Source organism: Melospiza georgiana, chromosome 2, assembly GCF_028018845.1.
Source record: "Melospiza georgiana isolate bMelGeo1 chromosome 2, bMelGeo1.pri, whole genome shotgun sequence".
Classification (NCBI taxonomy): domain Eukaryota; kingdom Metazoa; phylum Chordata; class Aves; order Passeriformes; family Passerellidae; genus Melospiza; species Melospiza georgiana.
In genome coordinates, this window is record NC_080431.1 from 10,608,612 (window position 1) to 10,623,564 (window position 14,953).

The following is a 14,953-nucleotide window of genomic DNA, read 5'->3' on the forward strand; positions in this document are numbered from 1 at the left end:
GCAAAAATTTTCTGGAGAAACAGCACTTGCACAAATGCTGCAATCCATCATTTGCACTATGCCATAAGCTGACTGAACTCCAAAATACGATGAAGTGCACTGCTAAACCTTTGTGTGGGCTTCATGGGCACACTGTGTTCACTTATTATTCCATTTATGTTCTTAAGCAAACATGAAGAAACTGAGAAGTCTTCTTTGTGGTATGAACCAAAGTAGATTTTAGTGGGAAAACACATCTTTCCACCCTGCACAAGGGACGAGAACAACGCTTTAACATTCAAAATTATTTTCACATGAGAATTCCCACTTAGAGGTTTCCAGTTTATGGTCACTGATTTCAAGTTAATAAGCAGAAGGGTATTTAAATAAAACATAATACAGAGCTTTGTGAAGTAAAGCTGCTAATCTCATTTAGATTGCTTCATTTCCAGCTCCACAACACTCAGCTTCCAGTCAGTAGCCTTGCTGAAGGCTGTGTGTGCCTAAGTTTTTTGTTGTCAGAAATCTGCATCAACAGCACTGATGCAAAGAGCCCACTAACACTCCAATAATGCAAGTACACATGAAATAAAGCAGATTTAAAAACCATCAAGACAATGCATTTTTCTCATTTATTCAAATCTTCTGCAGGAAGTAAACACTGAAAGATTTAAAAAAACTTCACACTGCAGTATGTACAGTTTTGTGACATCACATGAGGAAATTAATTTCTAATAAAAAAAATGAGACCAGTTAAATTACTGAAGACACATCACAATAAAACTGGTTGTGGTAAAATCCCAAATTCTTATGTATGGCAATGAAAATCAATACTCCTTTGTTTTACAGGGATGGAATAGTCCAGGTACAATATTTCAATTATGCAAAATGGAGTCCTGAACTTACATGACTTATTATAGTTGTATGAGCACTTCATGTTTTAAAAGTAGGTTTGCATTTTTTTTTCCAGACCCTTTTGAATTGAAGCACATTCTTTCACAAAGCTAAAATACCACAGCAGAAGTCATGTCCAGAAGTGGAATACTGTTGTGTTTTGAACTGACCTGACTTGTTAAGACTTTTTTTTTTTTTTTGCCAACGCACAGATGCACAGGGTCCCCCATGCACTTTTCATGCAGCAGTTAATCACAACTTTAAATAAAAGAATTTTTTCTATACATTCTTCCAGACTTGCAACTGTATACATACATGCAAAAATTTTTAAACCTATGTGATCATATTTACACTTATACATGGAATATACATAACAAAAAAGATTAAAAGGTTTTTTTTTCCTTTGCATTAGAACAATACAAAATATGTATTTTTCATTAAGGAAACCACTATTTACATCACCTTTTAAAAACCAATTTCAACATATTATAGGCGTAACAAGTCAACATATTTACATTATATATAAATATATATATAATATATACTTACCAGTTTACTCCTCTGTAAGATGTGGCAGAGAACAAACTGGTAATATCATGTCACTGACGTCAATGAGAGCTGTAATACTTTCACCAACATTGAACAGGGAAAATTTAAACCACTCGTTTCTTTCTTTTAAAAACATTTGTAAATTAAAAATTTAAAAACTTCACTAAGAGTAAATGGCTACGAAAAGTAAAAGTTATGGCTGAATTCCCTTTTGATCTCATATAAACTTCTCCAACTGAGCTGCCCAGCTCTGTGGTATCAGCAGAGAAGCCCTCCAGCTCTCCACTTCTGATTGTGGTCAAGCCTTACCCACCACCTTTTCCTCAGGCTTGGGCAGAGGAGACACTAGAACTGGGATATCTGAGTGCCAGACACTTCCCTCTGGAAAGAAAAGGCCAATCTGCGTGGCAGCTCTGAGTGTGTCCCCAAATGCAGGCGCTGCTGACGCCCCTCAGCAAGGCACCGGGGTCGCAACTGCAGCTGCAGCCCCGGCCCTCCCCAGCCAAGGGGGGCAGAGTTAGTTCAGGTTAAAGCTCCAGGGGCTGCAGTTGCACTCTCAGTGTGGTACAGAGACAATTCCCTAACTCACTTCCTCCTGGCCTCAGCTGGAGGCAGCTGTCCCCAGTCTGTGCTGGCTCTAACTGGGGTGTGCCCTCCCTTCCCTCCCTGCTCCTCGGATGGGGAGATCCCACACCAGCATCCCCTGATCCTGCACTGCTCTGCCTGCACAGCTGCTGCTGCCAGCATCTGCCAAGACCCCACTTTGCTCCAAATCTGTACTCTAAACACCTAGAGGGAACAGGAGTTGCTGAGAGTACCGAGGGCTACTCAGGAGATGACCTTGGTTTGCAATTCATCTGCAGGGACTGCTGGAAATCAGGGATCTTAGAGCTGCTTGGGAAAACGTGGCCAGCCCTACCAACAAACCCAGCTCCCACAGCCCTCTTCTCTGATAGAAAACTCCCCAAGGAAAGAAATAGCAACTCCTTTTTACTCACCCATGCTATACAAGACAAAAAACAGTTAAAGAGCCTTTGGTCCTAAGGTGTCAATGCTGTAAGTGTGGATGGGGCAGATCCAAAGAAGAGCTCTCTTCCCTAGGGAGGGGTAACACCAGGGATACTGCAGAATTCCACACAGGAGGAGGCTGTTGCCCTCTTAGCAGCTGACTGAGCATTCCCTTGGCATGTCCTGCCCTCTCCCAAGGGCCCCGTTCTTGTTACCTGCTGTTTGAGAGGGCAATGCCTACAGGAGATAAGATTCTTCCATGAACACCATGTCCCAAACTTAAATTCTTGTATATCAGGGTTTACTGACGTCTGTGAGGATGGCAATACCCTTTTGTTAACATCAACTCAAAAGAAAGCTAAATCCTTAACTGGTCAAACTGTTAACATTTTAACTTAACTGTTTTACAAAACTTTCAAAATTAAATGTTCAAAAGTATATATTATAACAATAGACTACCCTGGAATAAATACAAAGGTCAGCACATTGCTCGATTCCAGTATTATTTTTTGTTAGGGTCAGAATCTCTTCCCCACTCTTCATCTCAACTTAGCTTTGCACAAGTTTTTTCCACCAGGTAATTCCACATCCTCTCACGCTGCATTTTTCTGTGGAGCTCTTCAAGCAAATTACAGCCCTGTATTTAGTCTGGGGACCATCTATTATTCTATATTGTATATATTTCCTACCTATATACACATTGTTTCAAGAAAAATAATCAATTAAGACTTTAAAAGACATTTAATGGATGGAACAAATACCATCTTTTTAATATTTCTGCTGGGTTGACTCATATAAAAAGAATTCAGTTCCACTGTCAATCCAAAATATACTTTATCTCATTAATGATTATTCTATGAGACATCTGAATTGTCATTGGGCTACTTATAAATGCAATATTAAAGACAAACAAAATTTTATTTTTATATTATACTTCAGACAATGACATTTAAAATGATATTAGATTTGTGTGAAGGTTTTAAAATATAAATCTTCTTTGTACAGCCCATTAATATATTATGCTTCACCGAAGTAACATAAAAATATATCTTTAAATTGCTCTGTTATTTCTCATAAAAACCAGGGGGAATGTTTTATACCGGATACTGCCAAATATTTGTGTTCCCTAAAAGAAGGTATCCCCCAGAGTGGGGCAAAACAGAATAGTGGTGCATTTTCCAGCTGTCAGACAGCAGAAGTCCCTTTCAGTAGGAACTGCACTGGAAAGAGGAGGAACTGATCTTGGGCTGGGGACGGGGACAGGGACAAGAGGGGGACAACAGCCTGCTCTGTCTCAGCAAGCCAGGAGTCTGGGAAAAGCATCTCAGAAACCAAACCAGATGGAAAAGAGCAAAGTGCCCCATCACTCATGTCTGCTATGCAGGCATGGGATGCACAGAAACAGCAGTTTTGTCATGTCACTGGCCTGCAAGGGTGAAAACGGACACAATTAAACCAGAGAGCAGCTCTCATTATTTGTGCAAGCCAACTGCTTAGCTGCTTGCTTGCTGATGGCAGAGAGGATTATCTGTGAAATCAGGAAGCCACAGAGAACTTTTTTTTTTTTTAGGGGAGTAAAAAGTTCAGCAAAACTTCTGCTTGCCAATAATTCACATAATTCAGAGGGGCTGGATTTTGTCCTCTTCCTGCCCCCAGAGAAATAAGGGCTGCAAATGGAGTTAACACTGACAGTGCTAACGGGAAAGCAGAGCCACACGACTCTTCCCCAGCCAGCAATTCTTCTAAGATGTCTCAGCTCTGACTGCAATTTTCAGTTCCTCCCATCTCAGGCTGATACTGCCAGATGTTACAAATCACAGCACAGGTGGGGATTGAGGAAAAGGGCAGGGAAGGATTTCTCAGATATATCCCACTATCCATTACAGAACATGACAAAACCACAGTTTTATCCTCAGTGCTACCTGGGAAATTATTCTAAAGCCAGATTTTCTGCAGTGAAAGGGTAGTGCATTAAACCATGTATCAGCTGCTCAGAGAGTAATAAATATTGGCAGATTATAGATTCTTTTCCCTGGTTGTAGGAAGAGGCCAACACATTTTTCATTAAAATCCTATTCCATCTTTGAGTGGAAGTCTGATGTGCTGCTCTAGTGCAGTTGGTATTCTTCCACAGGGAAGCAGGATGGTGCTGAACACACAATTCTGTTCATCCCCTTCACAAGCTTTCCAGCATTTTCCTCACTGAATACATGTACTAAGCCTTCTCAATCACACTGCTCCAAGAGGCATTTTGGCTTTCCCCTTTTAGGCAGGAAAGTGACAGGAATGTGCTGACAAAAGGACTCATGCAGTACTTGCATGGCCCATGAAAATCTGCCTTTTTTTATAAAAACCTAGAAAAAACCCTTAATTCTAACTAGTAACTCATAACTATGGCTAAGAATTCTGAGGAAGGCATTTGTTGAGAGCAGGGCAAGGAAGAAAAATAGATTTTACACCACTATTCTGGCAGGACCACAAACAAGATTTAAAAATAACAATACAAATTTTGGAAGCACTAAAAAATACATTTCAGTGCACTTCAATTATTAACACTGACGCAGGTTTTCCAATATGACGAGCTAATACCTTGGACGGACTGCTCCACTTCTTAAAAGTTATTCTTAAAATTTCACAAAACATATTAAAACATTCAAAAAAAAAAAAAAAAAGAAAAAAGTACACTGTCTCTATGCTCAGGCTTCAAAAAAATAAGGATTATTTTACAGGGAGGGAGGAAACGCAGCATTACCACCACCTAGGCTGTATGCTTACACTTTATGTTATACCAAAAGCTTGCAGATCCAAATAAGACTCTGATCAAAGAGTACCCATAACTTAATCTGATACATACAGAAACGTCTTGTACAAATTACAACCCTTCTAGTTTCCTTGTGACAATCTACTGTAAAGCAAATTTTATCTGCATGTATTTTAAATAACATCACCAGAAAAATAAAAAGTTTATCAAATGAAAACATTTCAATTAGACCATGCTTTTTTTTTTTTAAATCATGCTCAATTTATACAGTAGTGAAGTTCATACTCATTTTTCTTTTTTTTTTTTTTTTAAACAAAGATTCAAAACCGCTGATTGTAAACTCACTGAGGAGGCTGCAGTTTATTCTGGCTCTTTTTTGATTGTTCGCACTTTTTCCAGAAGTCCATGCACTTCTCCATTCACACCACCGTGCTGATGAGAGCCGTTACTCCCCATATGGCTGTTGTAAGGGCTTCTTAAGTTACTAAAAGGAGTTTTGAGCTCCGGCTCAGATGTCAATTCCTCTTTGATTGTAACGCGAGTCGAGCTCTCGGTAAATGACGGCTCATTCCAAATTTCTTTGTCGTGTGCTTCTTGGCTGCTGACAGAGCTGCCACCTTTCTGTAACATGTAGTACAATATCGGGTTGGTTTTGGTCAGTCTCGGGGAGTCTTTCTCGTAATCATTCTTGTCCATGCCCGTGATCACCCATCTGATGGGGCCCTTCTCACTGGGCACGGAGCACATGCTCAGCTGGTCGGGCTCCAGCCTGGACACCGCGCTCCCCAGGTGCTCGGGGAAGGGCGAGCTGGCCGGACTTTTGACTGCTACGGGGTACTGAAATGTTCTGTGATCTACACAATTGTTCTGCTGCACGGGGCTTCCCACCAATGATCTTACTGAAGAAATGGTGAATTCAGGTTTATTGACTGTTGCACTGGTTTTGCTTCCTTTTTTCTTGCCCTCTGTTAGTATGTTATTCCTATGTTGTGACAGATCTCTCTCACAGTTTTCCGAGAGAAGCAGCTGTTTCAACACATTAAAGCCTTTACTATCTCTAGACCAACTCCTATTCTCAGTTTCACTATTTGAACCATGACTTACACCGTATTTAAATTCAGCATCACTTCTGCTGAATTTCAGTTCTTGCTGGTTAAGCAAAGGCCCGTACAGTGCCTCGGTAGGAGAACTGTGATTGTTTCCAGCATCAGACACATTACTTTTCATCTTTTTTAATGGGATTTCCAAAGGCTCAGCATGAAGCTTCCTCTTCTTCGGTACTGTGCAAAGACTCTTGGATTCAAGGTGTGTCAGCTCGTTGTTTCGGTGACTCCTGTCAGGCTCATCTGCAGGGTAATGGTCTTGATTCTGTCTCAGCAACCTACTTAGCAGGCCATTTTTGGAAAAAGAGAAATCTTGAGGTGAAAGAGGCTCAGATTTCACCTCCTCGGATGCTGGAGAAGCAGCTGTGTTTCTCTGCAATGAATGAGCAAACCCTTGGAATTTGTTACCCTTGCATTCTCTTACTTGTTGTGCATTTAAATTATAAGGAACATTTGATTCGTCAGATGGTTCAGTTTTTATTTTCACCGTCAATATTTGCTCATTCAAAGCCTTGTCTGTCTGTTCTTGAGAACTTTCATCTCTTAAAAGCATCCTCTCTTTCTTTTCACTTTTACCTTTATTGGGAGTTCCCAGAAGCAGCTGAAGGACAGTGCGCCTTTCAAGGAGATTTTCTATTTCTGAACCTGGAAGTCCTTGTTCAGCGGGTGCGGGCTGACAACTGAATATTTTGTTATTTTCTTCATGCATACTCAATTTATTCGTAAGCAGAGGGCTGTTCAATCTATCAATCAAGCCCACAGGTTTATCCATGTTCCCTGCCAGCAGCTGTTTGCTAGCTCTCTGTTCCTCACTCGACATGGAACTCTGCATGCCGCACTGAGCCAGGTTCTGCAGCAGCTTGCTGGCGCTGAACGCCGACGAGTTCTGGGGACTATCAGTCCTGCTCAGCTTAGCTCCTTGAATCTCCTTGCTTTTGGACAGGTCTATCAAGTGCTTAGATGCAGAATTCATCAGTCTGTCTGGCTGGATGCTGCAGGCATAGGGTGGTGAGCTGCGCTTGACAGCCATTGACTGGTGAGAGAGGTTTATAGGAGAGTCTGCTTTTGTGGAAGCCAGCAAGGGTGGAGTGCTTAACGGAGTCATGCGGTTGGCACTGGGACTGTCAGCAACAGGAGTCCTTTTCCCAGTCTGTACAGTGAATTTTGCCACATCAGCTGTACTGTGTGGTCCCTGAGGATCGTTACTCTTGTCTACCTGTTCTTCACTCTTATGCCCAAGTAACAGCTGCAGTAGTGTTACTTTCTGGTGGGGATTCAGCTTAGAAGCTTTCGGAGTGTCTTTCTCTTCCTTGCTCTCTGGACTGGAAATTTTCGGATCCCAGTTACGAAGCAAGGACTGAGTGAGGTTATCCAGCGATGCAGGTGGACCTGCATCTGGCTTATCTGTCCTCTGTTTAAAGGATAGGTCTATAGGAAGACAGTTAGAATGGGAGCTTTCATCATCACTGCTGTCTTCTGTAAAACTGGGATTGTTGTCTGAGTACTCATCAACAGTTGTTGGTGTGCTGCTGTCTTCAAAAATGCTGGCTCTCTCACTCTGCTCACGCCCTTTCACGTGCTTGGTGGTATTCTGGCTTTTCAGCAGATGTAAGAGCAAGCTGTTGCTGGGAGAGGTTTTCAGGTTACTCCTTTCCACAGTACTTTTGTATCCCACAGTTTTGGGAGGCGAGTGCATGATTCCCACCGAACTCTGAAACGGTGCCACGCTGCCTTTGCTAGGGACTGCCTTGGGGGACGACCCTGCCTGACCATTGAGATGGCTTGTCATTCCTTTGGCCAAACCAAACTGGCCCATGTCCTTCTGAGCGCTCTCCTGCAGCCTGGCCATGGCTGCAAGCCTCTCGCTTGCAATCTGGTTGGCATTTTGTGCTTTTAGAGCGTGTTCCCTGGAGTACTGCTGCAAGTGGGCTTCGCTGGAGAGCAGCAGGGCCAGCTGGCTGCACGCCACGCTGGGCTTGGGCGAGGCAGCAGGGCTGGATCGTTTCTCCACCATGCTTGCAACAGCTTGTAACCTCGCAGCACACGACAGGGGCTCGTTCACCACCTTGGGGCTGCTCTGCACCGCGTGAGGAGATTCTATAAACCTCTCTTTGGGCAGGTTCTTGGTGATGTCAGGCAGGCTGTTGTCCAGCTTCTGATCTTTTGCTTTGCTCTTCTTCAGCAGGGTCTTCAGGTGGCTGGATGCAACACCATAGCACCTTAAATCTTTCTCCACTTGTAAAGAATCATGGCTAAGAGAATAGCCCTGCTCCTTAAGACTCTGTCTAATCTGCTGTGACAGAGCAACACTCTGCAGCCTAGAGCTGAATGACTGAAGCAAAGAGGCAAGTAATGTGCTATCCTGTTTGCCTTTAGGCACATTTTCAACCATGCCAGCCAACAAAGCTTCCTTTTTTCCATCTAAATCCACAATGGAATCAGACAGCCGCCTTCTCTTTGCTGCATTCCAGTCTTCTGAAGACTGCAACAGTCTTGCTTTTTTGAGGTGCAGCATGCCAGATCCCCGATACGTACTCGTGTTGAGAACTGGACCATTACTCTGACAGCTGGGAAATATATTTCCTGAAATCTTAAAGTCTTGATCCTCCCCACTATGCCCAGTGGACTTTTTGTCAACTGCAGTACCTGAGCCTCCTGCTGCTTGATGCATTAGTAATCCCTCTAGGTAAGTTAGAACAACAGAATCCTGGTGCATCTCAGAGCCAAGCTCTTCTCCATGAGTCATGTTCAATAAAAGTTTCCAAAAAGGCTCTGTTTCTGTTCACTTCAAAGGCTAGTTTTGCTCAATCAAGATGCAGAGTTAATAACAGGTAGATGTCTACAGTGTTTTCTTAGAGACCTTCAGAAACAATAGAAAATGTATTATCCTAGGCAGGCTTCTCCCAGTGTACACTGTTTGATGAGCCAGGTTTCCAACCATAGCAATCCTCAGCTGAGATCTAGGATATTTATGGTCGATGTCTAGGAGAACACTCAAAACACGGTTTCACAGAAAAACAGTTCCATCAAATATTTGCTGCCTTCTTGCTCCTGGAGGCCAGCTTGCTTTTCTTCCTTTTCCATCTCCACCAAGCACATAAAATTCCTAAGTCAGAAACACAAAACAGAAAGAAAACATTTAGGATTAAGATATGATTGCATAAAACATTTTTTTCCTTAAAAAAAAATCCAAACCCAATCCCCCATGCATTGTCTTAGGCAGAGATTCAGGATACATAAACAGCACATATTCCAGAAGAAACTAAAAATCAAATAAAGGACAAAATACATGGTATCCAATTCAAAGAACATTATGAAAACAATTCTGAGATGAAGTTTTACGCAAAAAATAAGCTTACTTATCGTAAGTACAGCTACAACAAGCTTTCACTGAACTTCACTATTCTGCAGTTAAAAATAAGGAATAGTAAATCTGACAGGAAAATCTGAAATCACTCTAAACACAGTTTAAAAAAAAATCTATTTAATTTTACTTCACAGTTGCATGAACTTTTCTTCTGTAAATCTAAATACACAGGACATGCATCCTAGCACTCTTAAACTGAACTAATAGGAAAAGGCAGGCCTAAAGTCAGTGTTTAATTTCAGGTTGCATGTGTTCTGAAATAACAGAACAGACAGCACCATATATATGAGTACATTTCTGTTTGGTAGGTGGATGGTATTGCTGAAAGTAGAAACAAAGTTGTTAGCACTGCCCAATGCACCAGTGCAAAATCCAGTATGGGAACACAACAAGGGTGAAATCTGTTGTTCTTACAACATCCAAACACCACAAATTATTAGGACAATCATGTGATAAGAGTGGGGAAGAGGTTGCTTATGCCCCTGATGCAACATAAATCCTGGCAGCAAAATCCTCCCTTCCCTGGAGGATTTTCACCTTTGCATTATTTCTGTACATGAAACACAGGATGGCAAAACAAAACCAAACCAGTTCTTCCCTGAAGTCCTGTTATTCTTCCAGAGCATGTAATATCTCTAGTAAACACCTCCTAGGATGGGGCAGTGTGGAATAAAAAGCTGTTTTACAATGCACAGCAATGCCACTTGTGCTGGATGCATCTCTGCAGTTTCACTTACAGGGCTGCTCAGTGGCAGCAGGAACATTTCAGTCACCACACCTCAGTAATGAGACCATTACACCACACATGCATCCTCCTTCACTCACTCAGTACTAAACTGGCTAAATAAATATTCAACATGAACAAAGGTAAGTGTCCTTCTGCATACTGAACTCTGTAATTTGCTTTCATGGGCTAAAACTCCATTGAAAATTTGTATTTACAAGTTTAAAAGGGATGTACACAGATGAAATCCTTGCGTCCTCAAAGTGAATGAATATTTTATGATTGATTTCCCAGAAGCAAGTTTTTAATTCAAAACCTACAGGCAACTAGAAGTCAGAAAATAATCAGATCTTAAAAATGTAAAGAATAAGAACTACTAAATAGCTGTAATATTAACTGTCCTTAATCTCCCTGGGCAAATATTCCCTTCCTTGGTTTTAAGTCATCTAGAAAAACTCTAAAATGGAGCTATCTTAAAAAAAGAAGCCCAAACCAAACCCAAACAAAAAATCTAACCAGTAATGCATTATAAACGTATGTATCTGTGCATTTAAATATCAAATGCAAAGCTGTTAGCTATTATTGAGGTGTCAGTACTTCTCTCAGAAATACATGACCAGCATTTTCAGAATTACCTGCGGAAGACACAGTGCTCCTTCAAACATGAAACAACTTAAATGTGGATTCAGCTAACTGAAAATGACTGATTATCTTACTGTTCCTTCAAAAACCTCTGTACCTCTGAGTGGGCTTTTACACAGTTTCAACTCAAAAACAGAATAAAAATCATGAATAACAAATCTCTAAAAAAAACCCCCCAAAATAACCAAGATTTCCAATCAAACTATTAAATATTCAGCAATGGTAACAGCAATACAAATAGACTAATTTCCTCAAATAGCTGGGAATACATTTTATCTAGAGAATATATTTTTCCAGCTTCCAAAAGTATTGCATTGAAGACAATAAAATTGAAATTCTGTCGGGATTTCTGACAATCTGGTAAAAGCAAGGCTTACAGGACACCTTTAAGATACAGTCCCAAACAAAAGCATCACTAAGCCAATATTCAGTACAACTTTACTCACTACACCTTTAGGTAATTCAAAAGAGACAATGCATTTATGCAAATCCCTCAGGTACTCCAAAAGCCTCCTTCAGGAGATGACACTTGTAGCCAGTTTATATACAACAACTATTCTTAGAAGTGTTCTGTCACCTTTTTCATTTTTTATTTTATTTTAATTACCCAGAGATGGGGAAATACTGATAAATTTAATGAAATCGGGTTGCTGCAAAGAAGCTTCTTTAAAGATAATGAAATCTGGAAAGCACTTGACACATTAGAACAGGACATCAGCAATCATTTTAAAAAGCCTCTTTTGATTTAGTGCAGTAACAGATATTACAGTGCTAAAATCTCACATGACAATGTCCATCTGAGGTGTAGTCATGACAAATCCCAAGCAGCTTTGGAAATTAATGCTCAGCAGGACACTAAGGCAGCCGTTCAGCTACCTTCTAAATACACACAAACTGTACAAAAGGACTTCTCAGGACCCACTGAAATGTTAATATTTTTTCTTTAAATTGAATATTTAAGAAATTACCAGAGCAGTGCTAAGGAAAAAGAAAAGAAAGTTAAAAGAAAAGGCAGAAGAGAGAGAAAGGAGAAGTCACCCAGCAACAAATTTCTTATTTCCCAGCAAGGGCTGAAACAACTGCTAAGATCTACGACTCTCTAGACCTAAATATTATATTTAATTACTATGACAAAATAAATTGCTAAGTTCATGTGCTTTTCTGACCACAACTACTCTAAATGCACTCATTTTTGTCACTTCTACTATTTCCTCCCAGACTTCTGCACCATGAGAAATAAACCAGATTGTTGTGCGGAACCTCCAGGAGCACCAACCCAGCTCATTAAGCCTCATATTTACCCAGACAAATCTAAGGCAGCAGCAGAATCCAGAGCACAAATGCTGCAACCTGGTGAGATACTCCCCAAGTGAAGCACACCAGGAGAAATCAGTTCTTCAGCCTTTTAAAGTGTGCCTAAGGAGAAGCTGCAGGCAGTATAGGGAAAATAAGGAAATATTAAAATGTTCACTGAACTGCGTATGTCCAGAAAATTAATTCCACTTTTGCAGTTGTTGAAGTTTTTCTTTGTTTATTTTCAAACTACAAATATATTTATCCACCACAAAGGATATTATTGATATATGTCGTTATTACTTTAAAGGAATAATAAAAACAAACTTCAAGATCATTTGCTTACCACATATTACTGCTGCAAAAGATAATGAAATCTGAGAACACAGCTTCTAATATGTTAAAGCACAACAGAACCAATTGCTTTTTGCTCCTGAATATTTGTTTTTGATTTTTAACGAGTTCTTTGAAGGAATGAAAACCTCAACCGCAAACCTGATACTCTAAACAAACAGCAGACTTTTGGTTCACCCAAGAGATATTTCCTGCTATTTAAGAAATTCTGGACAGTTCACAATTTAACTAGCAAAATCACATTCATGAGACATTCTCCCAATATCTCAAACTAGCATTTGCAGTCAAATCCTTTTGCTAAATGGAACAGAGAGCCACAGTAAATGAACAACACTAGACTAACATTATTGGAATACAAGGGTTACATAATCTATTAGGTAATTCAAAAAACTTGGTATTATCAAGGTGTCTTCTTCTGCAGTTTCAATTCAAGATCGTAGGAAAAAATCTTACAGAAACCATTAAGGTATTCATTTGGGAAACTGGCAATGGCCAGCAGATTGCCCACATGAACAGTTATTAGAAGACACATTACCCAAACTCATGCACATTGTTAGAATGATTAATAGAGGTGGAGATTACTATATGTTCACACAGATAAAACATTTTTATTAAGTACAATTTCAGAGTTCTTTCATGACGTTTAAACTCCTGTAGCAATTTTATGTTCCATTTTTAAGTTGGGATGAATCAAAACATGCATTTGTAGAGCTAAAATCAGACTGGTCTGAGAAATAAAAATCTTCAGTTATTTAATAAATTTGGTGTTGTAATGCTTAGCTACTACTGGAAGAGCCAGGAAAAGCCTTTTACCAGCCTCACTGACTTCCTATTCTCATATTCCCAAGTGCAAAGGCTCCAGCCCACCACATCAGCCAATGGCCCAGACTGTCATTTTAATTATTACAGATTTGAGGAATGCAGTACAGTGATTACAGTGGCAGCTTGGGATCCAGGGGTCCAATTACTCACTGTGCTGCAGACAGGCTGTCTGACTTCTGGTTTTACTTCTCTGTACCCTGTTTTCCCAGATGGAGTAATAATAGATGGGAACTTCAGAAAGACAATTGAGGATAAATACATTAAAGGCTGTGTGTTACTCAGCAGCTCCAGTACCAGCACTAAGTACCTAAAACACAGGATTTTAAGTGATTCCTCATCCTTACGGCTGCCTGTGGTGAAATGTTGAAAAGCACAATAAAATTAGGATCTCAAAAAAAAAAAAAATCCTGGATGCACTGGGAATTGCAGCAGAATCTTAGAGTGAACTAAGAATGAGTGGGGGTAATGAGACTTGCTGTCCCAGAATTATTTTGTTATCAAGCTCAATTTGCACACCTTTGATTTTAGCAGGAAGGATGCTTTCAGAGTGCTGGTAAAAAGCATTTCAGCCTTCAGTTGGCTCTTTTTGCAAAGGTTCTGAGCAGAGAAACAGCCCTGATCAACAACCCCGGCACCAAATGCACAGAGCTGCACAAGAGCAGGTACTTCAATGGCACTTGAGCACGTGCTTTAAGAGAATCAAGTGTTTAAGTGCTTTGCTTTCCAAAATCCACGCTTTATTTGTGTCAGAAATCTGTTCAGATGAATGGAGCAGCTGAGACCTCTTCACAGTTTTGATTCAGGCAGCCAAGACATTTTGAAGGTTCCCTTTGCAAATGTAATTTGGAAAAAGACAAAAAGAAAAAAAAAAGAAAGAAAGAAAGAAAGGCAGAATTGATCAGATGGGGGAGCAAAACTCAGCAGTAAGTGGGTGAATTCTCCCACAGCTGCACTCTAAAGAACTTGGGAATCCAGAAGCTTTTTTTTTTACAACTAATTCATTTAAATGAAATGAATCAGGCTCCTCTCTACAACTGCAGGGTATCGGTTTGAGAAAGCAAAAATAAGCTTCTTCCCAGGAGCCTGGCACATTATTCACTGCTCCTAGGCCTGCTGACTGACTCCAAAAGACATTTTAAACATGGGAAGGACAGCCTATCCCTTTCAGACAGCTCAGGCAGGAGAGGGCACATGAGGAATCGAGTTGCTGGCAGGAGCTCCTGCCGCTGCCAGGAATTCTGAAGAGGCTCCCGAGCCTGTGACCCCACCAGGGCTGGCATTCCCCATCCCTGGCTGGGGCTGTTCCCTGCAGGCTGGCACGGAGCACACGGCAGCGCCGCTCCCTCTGTGAAACACCCCTTGGATAATGCAGGATTAGCAGCAGCCACGGCTTCACGGCCAAATTCTGCACGAGCACAGGGATGGAAAAGCCTTTCCCCTGTGTTTTGTTAAGCTGA

General features: G+C 40.8%; 1 protein-coding gene across 2 annotated transcripts in view; it reads right to left on the reverse strand.

Annotated features, from left to right (window-relative positions):
• Positions 1-592: 592 nt before the first annotated feature.
• Positions 593-14,953, reverse strand: part of NRIP1 (nuclear receptor interacting protein 1) — a 73,344-nt gene continuing 58,983 nt past the window's right edge. For both annotated transcript variants that reach the window (XM_058045685.1, XM_058045686.1), the window contains one exon: positions 593-9,400. In XM_058045685.1, the coding sequence (XP_057901668.1) occupies positions 5,552-9,040 (3,489 nt within the window). In that variant the 5' untranslated portion in view covers positions 9,041-9,400 and the 3' untranslated portion in view covers positions 593-5,551. The remainder of the gene's footprint in view (positions 9,401-14,953) is intronic.